The following is a 21,049-nucleotide window of genomic DNA, read 5'->3' on the forward strand; positions in this document are numbered from 1 at the left end:
TTATAAGAGAGATATTTAATATACCTTCTTTGTCTATTAGGCTCCTTGCATTCTAAAGCTCATCTGCAATCTCTACTGAAGCAACTGTAAAAAACGTATTATCCCTTGTTGTTCACAGTACACAGCACACAGCTACTACAATTTCCATAGCACTTTTTATGAAACTCACCATAACTTACTGAATTAATTTAAACTAACCATACATATTGCAAAAGTATGACTTTAAATAGGAAAAAATGTTAAATACTGAAGATTTAGGCTAATATACTAATTAATGTGGGAAAGGAATCTAAATATTTGATTCTACCCCCTTAAATTTCTCCCTCAATTGTACCTTGGACATATTTTTTTCACTGTCACACAATATTGATGTTATTTGTCTACATGTCTTTCCTAATAAACTATGTGTTTCATAAACGTGAAGGCTGGGTTTTATTTATTGTTTCACTGCCAGGACCTAGTCTGGTGCCATCCATATGACAACCTGAAAGCATCTATGCTGTGAATTAAGGTGTCATTATTCTTAATGCACTGTGATAACTTCATCAGAAGCTTAATGATTCAGTCATCACACAAGTAACTGAGTGCTAATAAGTGTGTGTGTGTGTGTGATGGACCTACTGAAGCTGGACCTCTAGAGAACCACCAAGAAGAAGCAAGTGGAACAATCTCCAGGGTCTACAGCAGGCTGAGAACAGCTGATGTTCAGGCCAGTCAGAATGAAAAGACTTCCTAACTTGTGTGGCACTGAGTACAGACTTAAAAGAGTAAAGTCCCAGTAATGAGCCATTTCAGCCCAAGACTAATGGCTGTTCTGGACCCACCCAATAAACTTTGAAAAAAAGACTCAAAAATATCAAACTGTTTCCAAATAATCCCTAAACAAAGTTTGAAAATGTCTCGAAGATTTTTTAAGCCTAGCATCTGGTCAAAAATTACCAGGCAGGCAAAGCAGCAGGAAATACAACTTGTGAGGGAGGAGAAAAATCATCAATAGAAATGGACCCAGGAATTCTCCATATGGTAGAATAAGTATGTGGAAAATAAAACAACCATTCTAAATATACTCCATATGTTCAAGAAGTAGAAGAAAGCATGAACGTGACAAGGACAGAGACAAGTTTATAAAGACTCAAATAAAACTTCTAAGATAAAAATAAATGTCTGAAGGGGAAAAATATACTGAATGGAATTAACAGCAAACGAAACACTACAGAGGAAATGACAGGTGAAGTTGAAAATATGGCAAAATACCTTCAAATAGTAAAAGTAAGTGAAATAGAGCATTGGTGAACAGAGGAACAACTTCAGACAACCTAAGAGGTGTATAATTAAAGTTGTAAATGCGAGGCAAAAACGTTTTGAAAAAATAGTGATTAACTATTTCCCAAATTTGTAGCCACATACTGAAAAGGGTCAATGAAGCGAAGAAAGAGCAGAAGAAACATGACACTACAATAAAGGGCATCAAAGATCAAATTGCTAGGAATCAGCAGGAAGAGAATATCCTAAAAGCAGCCATAGTAGAGAAAATAACATATAAAGAAACAAATATTAGAATTACAGCAGATTTCTCCTCAGAAATGATGCAAGGTAGAAAACAACAGATGGATGATTTTAAAGTACTGGTGTGAAAAATCAACTTAGAAGTATATTCCCTCGGAAAATATCTTTGAAAACTAAGGCAAAACCAAAACCTTTTAAGATGTACAAAAGCAGAAAGAACTGATCGCTTAGGAGATAAGCACTATAAGAAGTAGTAAAGGAATTTCTTTAGACAGAAGGCAAATATATCTGATGGAAATACAGATCTACACAAAAGAATGAACACCACCAGGAATTAAAAATATGCAGATAAATATAAAGACCTTTTATTTATTTTTCAAATTTCTTGAAAAAATAGTTGGCCATTGGACAGTGACTGTGAAGGGGTATGTGGGGGGGACTTGGTGAAGGGGGGAGCCTAGTAAACATAATGTTCTTCATGTAATTGTACATTAATAATACCTAAATAAATAAACAAACAAATAAATAAATAAATAAATGAACAAATAAAAAAATAGCAATAATACATTAAAAAAATTAGTTGGCCATTTAAAGCAAAAAATACTATTCTGGGAGGTTTATGGCACATACATTATATGACAACAGGACAGAGGGCAGGAGGAGTGTAAATATTATAAGGTTCTTATACTCTATATAAAGCAGTATCATTGAAGATAAGTTTTAATGAGTTAAAGTCACATAATGTAAACCCAACAGCTACCAAAAAAAAAAGATATACCTAATATGCCAGTGAAGAAAATGCAATTATAAAAAATACTTAATTATTCCAAAAGAAAGCAAAAAAAGAGGGAAATGGAAATAGAACAAATAACAAGATGGCAAATATTGAACCCAGTCATACAAAAAATCATGTTACATTTAAATGATGTAAACACCCCAATTAGAAGATATGTCATATCAGAGAAAAAAAGCAAGACCCAATGTGCATTCTATAAGAAACCCACTTTAAAGACAAAGATGTAAAAAAAATAAAAGGATGGAAAAAATATACACCTTTACAATAATCAAAAGAAAGCCAGGAAGCTATATTAATATTAGGCAAGGCAAACTTCAGAACAAGGGATAGTACCAGGATTAAAGAAGGTTATTTCATGACAAAGGACTTGATTCTTCAAGAGAACATAACAATTCTAAATGCATGTGTGCTTAATATCAGAGATTCAAAATACATTAAGCAAAAACTGATAGAAGTGGAAGGAGAAATAGACAGATACATAATGATAGTGGGAGATTTCAATATCCCTCTGTCAATAATTTATAGAATAAGTAGAAAATCAGGGAGGATATGGAAGACCTAAAATACAGTTAACCAACACAAACTAATAAATTTATAGAACACTCCACCAGATAGCAACACACAGACATTCTTTTCAAGTCCACACAGAGCATTTACCAAAACAGACTATACACTAGACCATAAGACATGCTTTTTAAATTCAAATCATGAAGAGTATGTTCTCAGATCACAATGGAATTAAACTAGAAATCAGTAACAAAAGCTCTCTGGAAGGAATCAGCAACAGAAGATATTTGGAAACCACAGAACACACTTCTAAATAATCTATGAGTCAAAGAACAAACCAAGAAGGAAATTAGGAAGTATTTTAACCTGAATGAAAAAAACCATGACATATCAAAATTTGTGAAATATAGCTAAAGCAGTGTTTTGAGGAAAAATATATAGCATGAAATGCTTATGTTAGAAATGTAGAGAGAAATAAAGTTAATGACCTAAGCTTCTATCTTAAGAAACTGGAATGGAAGGACAAACTAAATCCAAGGTAGGCAATGAAAAGAATAAACAGCAGAAATCAATGAAATAAAATGTAGTAAAATAATTGTAAAAAATAATGAAACTAAAAATGGGTTCACTAAAAAAGATTACTAAAATCAATGAAAGAAGACACAAACTACCAATATCTGAAATGAGAGAAGGGAAATCAGCACAGATCTTATAAACAGTAAAAGTACAAATAAGGGAATTTTATGAAGGACTCTATGCCAATAATTATGACAACCTAAAGTAAAACTCAATCATTGAAAAATACAAATTACCAAAGCTCAATAAAAATGAAATAGATACCCTCAATAGCATTGTATATACTTAAAGGCATTAAAGTTATAGTTAAAAATATTCACCAAAAGAAAAATGTTTCTAGGCCTCTATATTTAGTAGAAATAAACCAATTCTACACAAACTCTTTTGGAAAATAGAAAGGGATTAACTCCCAGTCTGTTATATGAGGCTAGCATTGCTCTCTTACCAAAATTATAAAATGTAGTACAGGAAAATTAGAGAACAATATCCCTCATGAACAAAATTTTGGAAAATCATATCCAATAATATATGAGAGAGATAATACATCATGACAAAGCAGAATTTACCCCAGGAATTTAAAGTTAGTTTAACATTTGAAAATAAATTAACATAATACATTTTTATTAAAAGACCAAAAAAAATGGTTATTACCACCTCATTGATACAGAAAAATTACTTGAGAAAAATCAATATTCATCCATTATAAAAAGGAAAAAAAACTCCTAGCAAACTAGGAGTACATGGTAAGTTCCTCAGTTTGATAGAAGGCGTCTACCAAGAAACCTCTGGGTAACATTACACTTAGTGGCAAAAGACTACATGCTTCTACCGCAGAATCAAGAACAAGGTAGGAATTGGCTTCTCTCACCATTTCTATTCTGCATTTACTGAAGGTCATACTCAATACAAAATTGCAAAAATAAATAAATAAATAAAATGCATACAGATTTGAGAAGCAATAAAAGTTACAGCACTTGTATTTATTTAGGAATAATATGATTATCTCTGCAAAAAATCCTAGGACTCTAAACTAGAAGCTAATCTAGAATTAATGAGTTTAGCAAAACTACTAAACAAAATTACCCTTTAAAACCTTTAAAACTCATACTATATATAAAAGTTGACTTAAAATAGATCATGAACCTAAATAAAGGTCAGTGCCTAAAGCATAATTTTTAGAAGACATCGAAGGAGATAAACCTCAGTGACCATAGCAAAGATTTGTTTAAGAAGATACAAGGAGTATGAACTAAAGCAAATTAAAGATATATTGAATTTTATCAAAATCAAACTCTTCCTCTTCAAAAGAAAGTCAAAACAGAAGCTAAAAGTTGGTAGAATACAGGTATAAAGCAAATACCTGACAAAGAATTTGTATGTAGAATATAAAGAACTTTCAAATAAATAATAAGACAATCCAACTCTTCAAATGGGCAGAAGATTTGAATAGATATGACATCAGATAAGATATACAGCTGGCTAATAAGTACATGAAAAGCTGACCAACATTAATAATGCAAGTTTAAAACCACTGTGTAAATACCACACACACACACCAGAATGGCTAAAATTAAAATAAGTAATCATACAAAGTGTTTCTGAGGATGAGGTTCAACTGAAGTTTCATACCACATTTGTGGGAATGAAAATGGTATAACCACTTTGGAAAACATTTTGGCAACTTTGTAAAAAGTTAAACATATACCTACCACACAATTCATCTATTCCACCCCTAGATATTTACTCAAGAGAAATTAAATCACATGTCTGCACAGACTTACTCACAGCAGCTTTATTTGTAATTCCCCAAAACTGCAAAAATGCCAAATGTTCTGCTAGTGAACTAGTCTATCCAAACAATGGAATACTACTCAGCAATAAAACAGAATGAACTATTAATGCACACAACATGGATGAGTCTCAAATAATATGCTAAATAAGAGAAGTCATATTCCCTTTTCCCAAAAAGAGTTTGCATTATATGATTGGAAATCATATAATAAGTTTATATAAACTTACAAAAAATGCAAACAAATCTACTGGAACAGAGATATACTCCTGGTTGTCTGGGACAGAGGAGTGGAAAGGAGGGTTAGATTACAAAAGAGATGAGAATATAATTAGGGGGATGGATATGATCATTATCTTGAGTGATAGTTTCAGTTGTCATATGTCAAAAATTATTGAATTGTACATTTAAAATAATGGTGGAGTACTGTATGTTAATTATATCCAATAGATCTGCTCTTTCATAAAAAAAAACTATTATAGCATTGTCCCCACTTCGTTAATGTACAAAAATCAGGAACTGAATGCTTAAAAGAGATTCCATTGCCTCAACTCCTAAAGCACTAGCTTCAAAAGATCTTTTAAATACTAATATTAAAGATATGTGATAAAACATTGCCATGGCCAGTCTCAGCACTGATGGCAGCTGCCTCCACTGAGCCCTTCTCTGCTCCCTATGTGCTTCCCTGTCCCTCAGGGGGCCTAGGAATTGGCTGGTATACTCACTGGCAAGGCAGTCATCAATGTCCTCCTCACAGTCCATCCCACTGAAGCCTGGAGGGCACTCACACATGTAGCTGCCCTGGGTGTTATGGCAGAGACCATGGTTCATGCAGGGCTTGGAGACACACTCGTCAATGTCAATTGTACACCGTTGACCTAAAAACATAGAGGCACTGAAAGATTCAGTCTTTGGAAGCTGATTCCCACAGAAATTTATGTGGGGCCTGAGCTTCAGCTTGGGTGGATGGGGTTTCTTTAAGAATGTTCTGGCTGGTCTCCTGCTTTGGGATGTCTTTTAAGGATTCTGTGCCTCCGACAAGTTGCTGCCCAGGTGCTAAAATTCCCTATAGAACATTATGCTTTCAGACTCATGTTGGAGTCTTCAGCCACTAGGCGGCCCCAAAGACATGCCAAATGGAAATAAGTCATTCCAGTTAGCAGCTCTTGGACAAGGCCTGTGTTCTTGACAAGGAGATGGCTTCAGAAAACCAAGGTCATCTGGTGACCTGATCACTTTGTTTGAAGCTCTTGGTGTCTCCACCTTCATGTTGTTACCTTGCCAGCCAGGAGCACACAGGCAGGTGTAACTCTCAAAATTTGGTGCCTCTTTGCAAACAGCAGCATTCTCACAAGGGTTTGGGGAACAAGGAGCCAATACAGTCTGACAGTTCTTGCCTGTAAAGCAAATGGCAAAGTGTGTGATAGAGAATTAGCCAAGGAATCTGAAATTCCCCCAAATTCTATACCAAAGAATGGTCTCCAAATTCAAGTCTCTAAAGTAGCAGTTAAGAGCTCTGGATTCAGAGAGATCTATGGTTCTTTGAGTCTTGGCTCTGACCTGATTACTAATTGTATGACCTTAAATAAGTTATTTATCTTCTCTGAGACTTCTACATAAGTAACATGGGAATTAGGATGGTAAGTAACTCACAGAGGTTTTTTTGAGGGTTAAATGAAAAATGCTTCTAAAGTGCTTATTAGGATGCAGCCTGGCACACGGAATGAGTGCTCAGCAACTGTCAGGCTGCTGTCATCTGTGTGTTATTATCACAAGTGGTTTCACATATCTGGAAACCCTCATCAGCAGGGGTGATGGCTCCTGCATATCCAAAGCTAAGGTTCAGCTGCTCAGAAGTTTAGCCTCACAGATGCTCCTCCACATGAACAGAGAAGAAGCAACAGCATGGACTTGTGCTCCTCACAACCTCTGCCAACCTGATCCAGAAGGCAGTGGGGTGGATCAGAGGCCAGCAGAGGTAGGAAACAGGAAAGTAATTCTGACTGCCTGGTAACATGTCCCCTTATACTGACATTGACAACATGATGTGGATATTTGCCCACTAATATTTCCTGCCTTAGTATAGTGAATATAAACTTTCAGCAAAAAAATAAATAAATAAAGAATGCTTTTATTAAAAGGGAAATTAGGTTGCTTTTAAAGTCATATTACAACTAATTCAATTTTAAATCTTATCCTAAATTTTGTATTCAGAAAAGAAAAAAAATTACCACAAATTTTCACCAGCATCCCCAACCAAAATTTAATGTACTTGGTCAGAATAGTGGCTTAAAAGGGAAGGCAATGCTGCTTAGTTCCCTTTAAGCTGACAATAAGAACACTTAACAATACTCAGCATTGAAATTTTAATCTACATATGATTTCAGTCTAGCATAATTTCTCAAAGTTCACATGTAGCAAATTCTTGTATTGGGAGCCTAAACTGAAGAAATACTAATAGCCTATATATAGCCAAATATTCTTATAGTATCAATAACAAGAAGACAAATAAATATTTTCAAGATGAGCTCTACCCTTAAAGTCACACACAGGCAAGCCTATGACATGACTGAACAAGGTGACACCTGCTTCACATCTATTTCCCACAATCACAATTCTCATTCTTTATGGTTGCAAGGAAGATGATCTCCCTGTCACCTAATGTGATCAGCACTGTCACTATGGAATGACATCATTTAGACTGTCTTTGTCTGGGGATCTCCAAACATTCTGATTTTATCAACCAGGCTGTTTCCCTACATGAACATTTCTTCTAAAGAGGGGCAAAGGTAACAATGCAGTATCAAGGTAACAGAGTCATGCTTTTGGCCACTGTCACTAATAACAGCTACTATAGCAGCCGAAGACCCCAGGGGAGTAAGAATTCAGCCATGCTCCTGCCTGCATGCTGCATACTGGAGAAACATGCAAAGCCATCATCCATGTTTCTGTTGTGTTCCCCATGGGGAATAAAATGGATGACAAGAAGGTAAATGAGCCACACAAATACAACTAATCACAAGATGGAAGTAAAGAGGTAGGAGAATACAACAAAGAAATGTCCAAGCACACTCCTAAAATACCACCTGAAACAAAGAACACCTGATACGAAATGAAGTCACACCCATGTCTTCTGTGCGTGTGACTGCCATCCAAGGGGTAATACTCGGAATGACACTTGGTGATACTGAATGCGAGGAGAAGAATGACAGCCTTTAGATTCTGAGAGACTTCGGAGCAATTCCGAGATCTACCACTTGCCTTTGTGACTTTCAGCAAGTGACCTCCCTTTGCCTCATGTATAAAGTGGTGATAGGAACTGCAACTTTGCAGTTACTATGAGCATTAGATTAAATGATCCAAAGTATTAAAGTATCTGGCACATAGTAAATTACCAATAAGTGGTAGTTGCTGCTTTACTGAAATTTAGACTAGGAGTGCAGGCTGTGGAAACACTGGGTCCGTTCAAATAATGGATTAGGCTATCAGCTAGCTATGCAACATTTCCAGCCATAGGTGATTTAAAAAAAAAAAAAACCTTTTGTCAAACTCCTAATTTACAAAGAGGGCAAAAGGGTGTCCCCACCACTTGCATCTAGGGAGGCCACATTGTTTTCTCAAGAGCTCAAGATCCACTCAGTGAGGGGAAAGGGCCCCAGGGAGTGACTCCTTGCGCGGCGTCACTGCTCCACAGACCCCATCTCTGAGACCCCAGGGCCTGGCCCGGAATGCAGGGCTCACCTGTGTGCGGCAGCACACAGTGGCAGGTGTAGCCACTTATATCATCAAAGCAGGTTCCTTGGTTCAGACACGGATTTGAAGCACATTCATCAATATTCACCTGACAGTTGTAGCCTATAGACAGCAAAGAGGAAAAACCAAACACAGTGAAAACTTCTGTTAGCAATGCTCTCAGGGGTAAACATTTAACATTTCAGAAATTGCATTTTCTTCAGGCCACTGGGACCCCTGTTCACTCATGTCAGTGACAAGTCCCTGAAATATGGTCAGTCAGTAAAAGACAGTGCTCAGTAAGTCAAAAAGATAAATGCAAGAGCAGTATATTCGAATAGCCTGAAAGTTTAATGTACCTCCAAATACAAGTAATTTCTCATTAATAAACCAAGAAGTTCATCAAGGGTAAAAATATGTTGCTTATCTAAATATAAGCTCTCTATATGAAAAGTACCTAGCCAGAGCTTTTAAAGTGGGTATGAGTTATCAATGATAACATTTTTTATTAATCAAAGTCTCTGATTTATGCCCATACATTCATATGCACAGTCCCTAGCACGGACGTGGTAGTCCTTCCTGAAATCACAAAGCTGTTTTACCCTGATCCAAGTCATACAATCTCCTCCCACTAAGAAGAGGAGAAAAGTGAGGAAGGATTAAATGGGACAGAACAGTACCCACATATTACACACCTCTGCATCTTCACTGGGCCTGGCACAGAGCCCTAAAGCAGAGGAACTACAGCACTGAAAAAAAGAAATCGATAGTCTTAATACAGAGGTCTGGGTTCAATTGTACTCTGCTACTCAATAGCCATACAACTTTGGATGTTATATTTTAATTTTGATTTTCTTCGTTCATCAGCAAGTCTCAATGAGGCAAGGAAATGAAAGTGCTTTTAAATCTATAAGTTTCTTTGCAAATGTAATATAATCTACCAGAAAATTAATGACCAGAATACAGTCTCAGAAACTTTTCAAATAAGCAAGTAAAGTGACCAAGACATACTGCTGTATCACAGTAGCCTGGAATAATTTTTGAGTGGGGAAATCAATGACTAAGTGGATAGAGGAGTACAAATATAAATCACTTACCCACAGATTTCTCTCTCATGAGTTTCTAAGAGAAAACTGATGGTAGAAAAAAAACACTAACAACTCAAAAATGATTTTACTCAATATCCACTATTATGCATCTTTCCAGAAATCCAAAGCTGACTATGTACCTAAGAACATCTCAATGTGTGAGAGAATTTGCTGGAAGAGTTTTGAACACATGGAACCTGCCATACTATTGCTATCATAATTACACTAAGACAATATTTTCATTCTACCACCAGTACCTCTTGAATTACCAAAGAATCAAACCTGCACCAAGAAGCTTACCTTTAACCTGTCCAAAGTTGTATAAGTGGAATGCTAGCTGCTCACCTTAAATAGCACTGTTTTACTAGCTCACCTCTCTGCTAGGCTGAAGGTACGATCTATATCAATTTATACTTTTATCCTCCAAGTGCCTTATAAATATTAAGTGTTCAAATCATGTTTGCTATGAATGAACCAGAAAAAGGAAGGGAAAAGAAGAGAGGCATGCAGTACACAACCATGAAAAGACAAGAGAGGGGAGATAGAAATATGCACTTTTGTTTTTACCTTTAAAGCCCTTCTTGCAAGAACACCTGTACCCATCCACCAGATTGTCACAGGTCCCTCCATTCTGGCATGGGTTAGAAAGACATTCATTTTTGTCCACTTCACAGTTGATGCCAACCCAGCCTGCATCACAGAGGCACTTGTATCTGAAAGAAATAGGATTCTTTACTGTGGGGGATGAATGTACAATTGAGTCATAGCTGAAATACAGAACTTGGTGACAAAATGAGGGACAGAGAGCTCATAGGTAAACTAATCTCATTTCTACTCTTCCACAGACCTATACTTGGATGACCATGGACATGGTGTAAATCACATGGGCCCATCTGGAGTAGCAGTAAACAAACCTTAATGGTGCGTCCCTGCCTCACAGAGATACTAGAGAAATTAATTAATTGTAATGAGCCTTCATATGTAAACAGTGGTTGGTACAACATATTGTGCCAATCTGAAAGACACATTAACATGGATAAATCTGCACAGTTCGTTTCTTATATATAAAGCTAAAGTAAAGCAAACCATTGGATCCATTGTTTCTGGTACAAAATAGACTCCCAGGAAGCAGGTTAGTATCAGAGACCCTAAGCCACTCTGAAAAGGTCCTGGAATGTCTGACTTCTGAGACATGCTTTGTTATGATCTGAAACCCTGCCCCAGAAAGCACTTAGGGTACTGAGCGAGAAATGGAACAAAAAAAAAAATGTATTTGAAAAATGTGTACATTATTCACAATTTGAACATCATTAGCACCTAGTGTGTGTTATTAGGAGATGATAGCCTCTTTGCTGGAGATCCTTAGCAAAAATGGAGATGAGTTAGAATGCTCTGCAGCCTGCCATACTCTGATGGAGGAATACTGAGGTGATTCATCTTGGAAGGAACTTGATTTCCCATTTGTCTCTAAATGCACTCTCCATTCTTTTACCTGTTGTAAGTATAGCAAATAGCAATGCCCAGAACCCTGTCTTCTGGGAAGCATAAGAAGAGTATTGGACTATCTCATGGGACCTAATGTCACACTATGATTCTAGAAAATTATTTGCCAACACATCACAAAACTCTGAGGGGCTTACAAACTGTGACTATTTCATCGGGGCCACATCTAAAGTTAGCTGAGACCAACTCTTCAGCAGTACACCCTGGTACTGTGATAGAACAGAGTTGAGCTTTTTTAAGTGGGGGTGGGAGGTGGAATCAAATAAGGTACCCCTCAGAACTCAATCATGCAATGAATAATAAGAGCACAATGGCCAAGGACTCATAAAATAACCCTGGGTCCCTCCATGTGCTGACTATCCACATGAGGGAGACATTCCTCCCTATTTTTCAGCTGCTTAGTTATAGAAGGAAGGGAAGAAATGGTGTTTTGGAAAACTATGATGCAAACTACCAAAATCTTAACCAAGTCTTAGCTCAAGTCCCTGACTTCTACAGGGTACGGCCAGTACTAAAACCCAACTGACTGGACACAAGTCAATAAGAAACTATTGGTATGTGGCAGCTACTCACCCATTAAGACCCCCAGAACAGTTTCCATGGACGCAGGGATTGCTCAGGCACTCATTCACCTGTGAGTAGCAGCTGGGGTGATGGGGCCCCTCAGGGCATATACATCGGAAACCATTCACATCATTGATGCATGTTGCACCCTTGCGACAGGGATTGGAGGCACACTCATCAATGTCAATGTTACATCTCTGCCCTGTGGAGAAGGGAGACCATTTTGGTCAAGTTCAATATACTTTGGGAACAGACACAGAACTATGAGATATACTGTGTTGACACCTCTCCTCAGGCTATGAGATACCTTCATCACAAAATGTCAAGATTTAAGAAATAAGACATCCAATAGCATTTAGGGCCATGAGAGGAAGGAGCAAACAGCATTGACTTTCAATAATGAAGAAAAGATAACAAAATGCTGGAATGGTGTTACAGTGTTTTGATATATATATATATATTTCTTCTTTACTTCATCTTAGAAATGGGGAAATTTCACAAGGATTCAAAAAGAAAACACAATATTACCAAAGCTGGCTGCTCCTCTCAATGCTGTTCTGAGTACTCTTCAAAGAAGCTTTGCTTTTCACTGTGTTCAGCTAGTTTACTGCAGTCAATTTTTAGTTATTTAGTTAGTCAACCTCTTACATTTCTACATATGATACACTTACCTGGAATGCTTAATGAATGGATTTTAGTTTAATTATTAAACTGTTTAAAAAGAAAAACCACTTTGTTTCCATTCTTAGACTTGCATTAATCCATTTTTTGTCTCAGGAAGAAGAGTATTCAAAGTATAATATTATTGTCCTCTGATAATTGAGAAAACAATTCAGCACTTCTCAACCTAGTCCAGTGGTTCTTAAGCTTTAATATGCAAAAGAGTTGCTTAAAGTATGTATTATAAAGGAGATTCTTGGGCCCCATTTCCATGGATTGTAATGGATGGGGTCCAGCAAACATTTAAAATAATACAGATGGTTCAAATACCACATTTTGAGAAACTCTGATGTAGACAATTATTATCATTAATAAGTGTTTATCAAGTTTATCATTATACAAGGATGTAAATGCTCAGGATATACAAACTGAAGTGAATTATGTTCTTTTTCTAAAACATACCCAAGACAGCCCTTTGGAAGGACGTCTGCCATAACCTTGACATTTATTACTTTAAGCTGAATAAAGTAAAATGTGCCAGTTACATGGGTTTTGCTTTGTTAAATTTTGAATAATTGAGAATTATGTATTCCAAAATGATATAAAATTTTGAAATAACCATAAGGTTGCACATGAATGGCAATAAGCAACTGCTATGAAGGAATTCACAAATTTCAAAGAGTACAATTTTCTGATTCAGATAAAAACCTGCACTTTTATTTAAGAAAGAGTAACCCTTCATTTAGAAGAGGAAATTCCAAATAAAATAGATACACACCCCTTTAAAACATGGGAATTAACATTTTTTCACCCTCTGTTGCTCTCTAAACCATCACTGGTGGCTCTCCTGGTAAAGACCCATAATGTGATAGTGGTTGCTGTTTTCCTCTTCAGTGTTTTATTAATAGCTTATTTAAAAATACTATTTCTTTAGCATCAACCTCTAATTTTGTTAGATGTTGCCACTGGCACTACAATATGAGCCAGAACTCTTCAACTACACAGCTGTTCTCAGCTTGCTATTCAGGGAAGGATAAGAGGAAAAAGCCTTCATTTTCTGTCCTTTTTTTTGGAAGCATCTTCTCAGAAGCCACTCCTCTTGTTTTCTTTATTCGCTTTCAAAACTCTTTACAGAATCAATTTTCAAGCCACTTTAGCCCAGAGGGTTAAGTGCCTCCTTGTTCAGCCTACCATGTGGGCTGACAGCTGCCTCACAATCAAGGTCCTACTTTTAAGGAGTTACCGCCCAGCATCAGAAACGCCCAGCACAAGGCTATGTACCTTGTTTAGCTCAGGAACTACTGCACGGGAAGTTAGCCAGTGTTCCTTACCTTGTAACTATTTAACAAATAGTTAAGGCTAGTCCAGACTCCAGAGCCTCGAGTTAGATGTCGGAAGTACCACATTTGAGTTCTAGACATTCATTCAGCAACATTTACTGAGTGTTTCCTCTGGGCTAGACGCTGTTTCAACACTGGCTAGCGAGGTGACTGGGGGAAGCCTGCCTTCGGGGACCCAAAGCCCTCACTGCACCACTCACAGGTTCAGGCCTTGGACACCTCAAGCTCTCTCTCTCAGTTGCCTTTTTTGTTAAATGAGGATAATAAAACTTCCCTATCTACTTTTTTTGTTTTTGTTTTGTTAGTTTTTTTGTTGAAATGTAGTTGACATATGACATTGTGTAAGTTTCACAAGGATTAACTGTACCGGTAGATTTGTTACTCATGGTTGGCCTTTCCATGTTATTTGAAAACCACTAGGGTTTGGTAGATTGCGAAGCTTTCAAAACTTCTGTAAATGATGATTTATACCTTAAAAATACAATCAAGTCTCATTAAATCATGTACCTCTGAGCATTACAGTGAATACTTTCAGTATTGTCTACTTGAAATATTGGGAATTTTCTAATAATATTTTCTAATATTGTGTTTAGCTACTGCTGCCTAATCTGTCTTTTATAAGTCGAGTATAATTGACATATAACATATTAGTTTCCTGTGTACAACATAACTATTTAACATTTGTATATATTGCAAAATGATCACCATAAAAAGTCTAGTTAGTATCCATCACCATACATAGCTGAAATTTTTTTCTCTGGTCCTTTGCCCCTTTTTTAATCAGATGATTTGCTTCTTTGCCATTGAGGTGTATGAGTTCTTGACCTATTTGGATATTAATTGCTTAGCAGAAATATTGCTTGCAAATATTTTCTCCATCTGTATGTAGGTTACCTTTTCAACTTTGTTTCCTTTGCTGTGCAGAAGCACTTTGATTTAATGTAGTCCCACTTATTTATTTCAGTTTTTGCTGCCTGGGCTTTTGGTTTCTTATCCAACCTATCTACCTTTATGGCCTGTTATGAGAAGTCATAAAAAATGAATATGAAGGTGAAACTGAAAAAGTAGTCTGTAAACCTGAAAAATACCTTATAGATGAAACATATGATTTATTTTTCCCATTCAATCAGTAGGTATAAAGAGGTCTGAGAACAGAAAAAAAGTAAAAACTCCCTTAAATCTGTCAAAGCTGTTATAAAAATTGTAAAAAGAAAAAATGTAGTAGTATTAAAATAAAACAAAGGAAAAAATAAAACGCCTTAGATTTACAGCTCATGAATATATACCACAGTTGTCTTGTCCTTTCAGCAGCTGATTTACAAAAAAAAAACAGACAAAGAAAGAAAGCAGTTCCAGAAACAGGGTACCACCCAGTTATGTAGTTATGTATGCTACACCTTAAGTTTATTTTAGAATATTTTTAGCCTACGTCCTCCCTCCTTAACCTTCCTGGTTTGCTGAATGTTAAAAAGAAAGTGAATATGATTCAATGGCATTTCCAAAAAAACATAAGTCCAGTCTAAGGCTTACATATCTAAAAAGAAACCATAGCAGGCGCCTCCTTCGGCTGTCCAGTGAAGTGGGCATGGGCAGGGCCCTAGAGGTAGGGCTGCCTGGGCTAGACTGCTGAACGTAGTGCACCGGTACTTACCTTGTCTAAGCTCTGGGTTTCTCATTGATACCACAGGAATGATAATAGCACTGACAAATGAGATTAAGCATTTATTGATTAAGCATGAGATTTATTACCTCTTTAAGAAAAATGCACCTATTATCCTATCTAGCAGGAATTTTTGTGTATTCGGTTGGCTGTCATTTAAAAATCTTGGAATAACAAGTTTCAGGACACCAAAGTATATCTGGCTACCACCAGCAGTGCTGGGCATGAGATAGGAGAGCTTCCATTACACCTGTCTTCTGGGTGATTTTCTACTAAGTGGTCATGGTGACCCATGTGGGCCACAAACATTCCTCTCTAATGTACACAATCATACAAAGTAGGAAAAAGGATTGTGAAATACAGAGGAAAATAAGTTCCCAGCAGGCAAGAGGCAGACATTCACTTCACTTGGCTCCAACTGCCTTTTGACAGCATAGTTTAAAAAGCTCTCATAGAAGTTTCTCACATTGGTTGCAAATGACCAAATGGCATTTATTAAATGGTAGCATCATTATGTAAGTGCCTGCTTGTGTGTGGCACTGTTTACAAAGAAAAGGACAGGCACAGCATATGCCCTCTGATGGCTCCATTACCAACCAGGTGTGTCAGTAAGGGGCCTCAGAGTTCCTCAGTAGCCTCTAGCACTTTTTGATTAGAAGAATAAAAGATAAAGGTAATCTTACTAACACCAAGAAAGAGAAGAAAGGTGTGTGAGTTTGTGTGTGTTTACACACATGTGTGTGTAATGTTTTAGCTGTTTACAATTTAAGAATTATACCCAATTTTACTATTTTCTTCCCCTTTGGGAGAAAACATAATTTGTGCTAGCCAAATTAGGTTGGTCTTCCCAAGTTCTGGCTCATCCAACAAGCTTCCATAAGAGGAAGTACTCAGAAAAAAGCATTTAGTGTTTGCATAGAATTTTACCTTGCTTATACCTTTAAAGGAGGCACTCATTATTAAGTCTAGAAAACTAAAGGTGGCTTTGGAAGTTGTATAACTCAAGCAAAGGGACAGAAACTCATGGTATCGTCTGACTAGAAATTCTTTTCAGGTAGCTATAAACACATGGCCTAAAAGCACTAATTAATGAAAAATTTCATGTTACAGTTTAGGAAAGGCATGTATGCATAAAACTGGGCTAGAGAAGCACAAAAAAAACTTCTAACCTTCCAAGAGAAAATGAAATAAGAAACATTTGGAACATAATTTTCCTTTAGATGCCCTTTTCCCAAAGTGATGGGGCTGTAGGAGGGACCTCCCAACAAAAAGAGCATCACCTGTGAATCCTGGTGAGCAGACACAACTGTAACGATTAATGCCATCCATGCAGGCTCCATGGGTACAAGGGTTACTTGCACAGTCATCAAAATTGATTTCGCAATTAACACCTGCAAAGATGAAAGGAAGGAAAAAACATGCAATATTATCCCCAAGGAGGCCCATGATCTCTGCTTGTGATGCTAGGTTTTCAAAAACCTAAAGAGTATCCAGCCACCCCAGGATAGTGGTAAGTAGCAGCAGTTCTCAGAGCGCAGTCCTCCAGACACTGCCAGGGGGACCGTGGGGGCAAAATCAGTGCATTAATCATACGAAGCCACTATTTGCTTTTTTCATCATGTTGGCATTTGCACTCATTTGCAAGAGAAATGGGGTAGGAATGCTGACCCTTAAGCAGGATTCAAGGCAGTGGCACTAAAATGTACTGCTGGTCACTGTATCTTTCCCCTCCATGCACTCAAAGTTAAAAGAAAACTAAACAAAAAGATAATTTCACTTAAGAATCACTTTGGTGAAGCAGTCAAGATTAACTTTATATTTTAACTGTAGCTTGACCCGTGAGTATACGACCACTGTTCACGTGAAGACATGGGAAGGCCACATAAAGTGATTCCATGGCATGCCAAAGCACACAACCATCTCCAGGAAAAGCAGTTGTGCTGTTGTCTGAGTTTTGAACTGAAACAGTTGCCTTTTTCACAGAATCCCACTTTAATGGAAAGAACAACTGAAAGACAGACCAGGGCTATTCAGATGTAAGTATTTAGCAAACATTATATGAAAGAAATGAACCTGTCATTTCAAGGAAAACAAATGGCAGTACTGTGTTCCAAAGATAAAATTTAAGCTTTCATGAATATTAGAGTTTAGGAACTTGTAAGCTTTAAACTGACTTACCCTTGCAGGCTAAGTACAGGATAGATCTTAAAGGGTCTGATAACTTCCTGCAGTATGCTGCCTTCCTCCCAGTCTATTCCCCAGATGATTGGCAGAGTTTGGTTGTTAAGAAAAACTTAATTGTAGATATGGGTAACTAAACAGTAGGGCTGTACCAACCATTATTATTAATATTACTTTGTAAAAACCTCATGATGCTTCATTATTTATTTAACATGAATTTAATGATGCTTCTGGGGGTATCTTAGAAAAACACCTTGGTACTTTCCAAAGTCTCAAAATGAAGCCTAGTAATAAGGATGTAAATTAAATGAAAATTCCATGACAAAATGCCGTAAAGATTCACTCACACTTCTCTAATCTTCTCACTCAACCACCAAATCAAGTTGCTATACCCATTTTATCATGGACTTGCACAATTACAGCACCACAGCTAGGATGTGAACCAGGCTGTCTGGATTCTGTGCTATTCACATAACACTGGTCACTCTGTGGCTAATAAGGTTCTACTAGCTCACTAGCCACAAATGAGGCAAGGATTCCACATTCCTTGTATACAAATGGATGCCTTTAGGAGATGTGTGTAACCCTGGGTTGACAACGCCCATTTATCCACAATCAACCAAGGCAGGCCACAGCAAGCCATGGTGGTCCAGAGCGACTCCACTCCCAAGGCCATGTTTCATAGGAGCAGAAACAGCCAGATACCCACCCTTGCCAGGCCAATGAGATTCTCTCATCGGAACGTTGGGACATGAACTGTGTGCAAACTGCCCTGCTTCCTGGTTATTTCCCCTAAGCCTTATGGATCAGTTCTGTCTTGGAATCCCTAAGATGTGACTGTGTGCTTCACTAAATTCTCTTTGTTTTGCAGTTGTTGTTTGCTTGTTTGTTTATGATTCCTTAAGCTAGTCAGGTCGGGATCTGTGACTTGGAATCCAAGAAGGCTTACTGAAGATGGTCTCCCACCACAGGACCACGGGAGAAAGACAACATCGAGAGTGATTCTGGGTAGTATATCTCCCCTTAAGTACACAGTGAGTGAGAAACCACAATTATAAACAGCGGGTATAAAGTATCCTTCTGCCTACACATTCTCCAAATCCCAACCTACCAATTCAGAACCGTATTATGAATGGGTCGTGGATTCTTATTCTAGAATGTGAGAGTCTATCATAACGATTAACTGAATGAATCCTTTCCCCCAGGCCTCTGGTACATGCCAGGTCTTTCTCCACCATCACAGACCAAGATTTCTTTATGTCACCTGCATCTCTTTGCTTCCATTCTCCAAACAGGCACAAGAATGCATGTGGTGGTTTGCTGAGAGATTCTGCGGCTGCCTTCTCTGTGCTGCTTGCATGCTGCTCAGCTCCAATTCTTGCCTACTCGGTGACAGCTACTTACACCCCACCTTCCCCGTCCTCCCCAGGGAACACACCTGACACATCCTAGCATAAAGATATAATCCCAGGGAAAACAATGTGCTTGCTAACCCACCACTCACCCAGATTTCCAGTACACTTGTTATAATGGTAATGATAGCAAAGCCTAAAACAGCCCGCCATTCTAAAGACATCCATTCAATTGCTTGTAAATCTCTCAAATTTCTTTTTGCACTGCAATTTCTCATGTGTGGGGACCAGCCCGGAAGCAAATTGCTTTTGGAAGGTCTCACAAAGATCTATTCAGCTCTTTTAGTGAGTTATCTAAATGTGGGGAGGAGGGAGGCATTTTCAACTCTGAAGGCATGGGATGTTTTTTGTATGCTTGAGCAACTCAAAAAGGACTTTGTTTTCAAACTTGGCATGTACGAGGTCTTGGAGGAAGACCAGGGCCTTTGACAAGTTTGAAGAAATAGATTTGGAAATAACAAAATAAAATGAGGCCATCTGACTACCTCCCCCACCTCTGCCCCCTACATAGGCCATTTTCCTTAAATCGAGAATGAGACCTCAATAAATCACTCTCTTGTATTGGCAGGCTCCCTTCTAACAAAGGCACATACTAGTTAATCTTCACTAATACATTTTCCTTTGATCTGAGACATAGTACTTCTCTGTCCATTAACCACAGTTGTGACTATAATTATACCTCAAATAAGTAAAATAGACTCTAGTGAAACCTGTGAAATGCTGCTGCCTGAGAAAATCATTCAACATTCCCTCGGCAAGGAGGAGCATGCCCTCACAACTAATAAGCGGTCATTCAACTGGGCAGGAATCAGCAGCAAACTCAGTATGGTAAATGGCAGCTCTACATTCTAATTTACAATGGCTGGGGCAGGCTGCAAAGTCTCTCCTTTCCCTTAGGATCTCCCAAAAAACCCAAAGCCTACCAGAGACAGAGGGCAGGAGAAAAGTGTCACATTAAAGATACCGGACTCTGAAATGGAGAAAAAACAATTGAAAGGACAAGAGGGATGGAGGAAAGGAGAGGGGAAGGACCAACTTCATTAATATGAGCTAGGTGGAGGTTAAAGAAAAGAAGACGATTGAAGCAAGCCACAAAAGCAGGAGGGTTTTCAATCTTAGATAATAATTGCAATATTCTAAAGTGGCTTCTAACAAAAACATATACACAGAATCATCAGCTTTATAAGCTATTATCTCTGAGATGTTTCTGGCTGTGCTTCTCAGAATCAGGACAATTTCTCAGGTGTCTACACATATGTCAAGAAAGCCTGAGACATCTGTGTAAATGGTTTTTGAGAAACAGTGAAAACCCCATAGGAAACATAAACACAACAGGCTTACCTGACGTGCCTGGCTGGCAGTTGCACTGGTAGCCATTTACCAGGTCAATGCAGCGACCGTCATTCAAGCAAGGGCTGCTGTAACATTCATCTATCTGGTCACTGCAGATGGCACCCATGTACCCAGGATTGCAGATGCAGGTGTAGGAATCAATCCCATCCTGACACTGGCCATGGTGGCAAGGATCCGGGTCACAATTGTCGATGTTCTCCTCACATAACACACCAGTGAATCCTTGGAAGGAATTTTACCAAGGAGGCTTCAAAACCAAGGTGTCTACTACACATCAGAAACTAAATGCAGACCTATCCACTTACCCTACACATGTTATGTCTTGAAACAATTCATACTGCAGGCAATGAGCAGTAAAAACTTACTGTTTGCATTGCTTTAC

The 21,049-nt window shown here is 37.8% G+C and overlaps 1 protein-coding gene across 1 annotated transcript in view; it reads right to left on the minus strand.

The window, feature by feature from the left end:
- NOTCH2 (notch receptor 2) overlaps positions 1–21,049 on the minus strand; it is a 161,723-nt gene that overhangs the window by 26,108 nt on the left and 114,566 nt on the right. Inside the window, exons 11-17 of the mRNA XM_017650050.3 lie at positions 20,656–20,889; positions 17,002–17,112; positions 12,071–12,263; positions 10,562–10,707; positions 8,916–9,029; positions 6,452–6,571; positions 5,900–6,052 (exon numbers count right to left, since the gene is read on the minus strand). Of these exons, the coding sequence (XP_017505539.3) occupies positions 5,900–6,052; positions 6,452–6,571; positions 8,916–9,029; positions 10,562–10,707; positions 12,071–12,263; positions 17,002–17,112; positions 20,656–20,889 (1,071 nt within the window). The remainder of the gene's footprint in view (positions 1–5,899; positions 6,053–6,451; positions 6,572–8,915; positions 9,030–10,561; positions 10,708–12,070; positions 12,264–17,001; positions 17,113–20,655; positions 20,890–21,049) is intronic.

Source organism: Manis javanica, chromosome 4, assembly GCF_040802235.1.
Source record: "Manis javanica isolate MJ-LG chromosome 4, MJ_LKY, whole genome shotgun sequence".
In the NCBI taxonomy this organism is placed as follows: domain Eukaryota; kingdom Metazoa; phylum Chordata; class Mammalia; order Pholidota; family Manidae; genus Manis; species Manis javanica.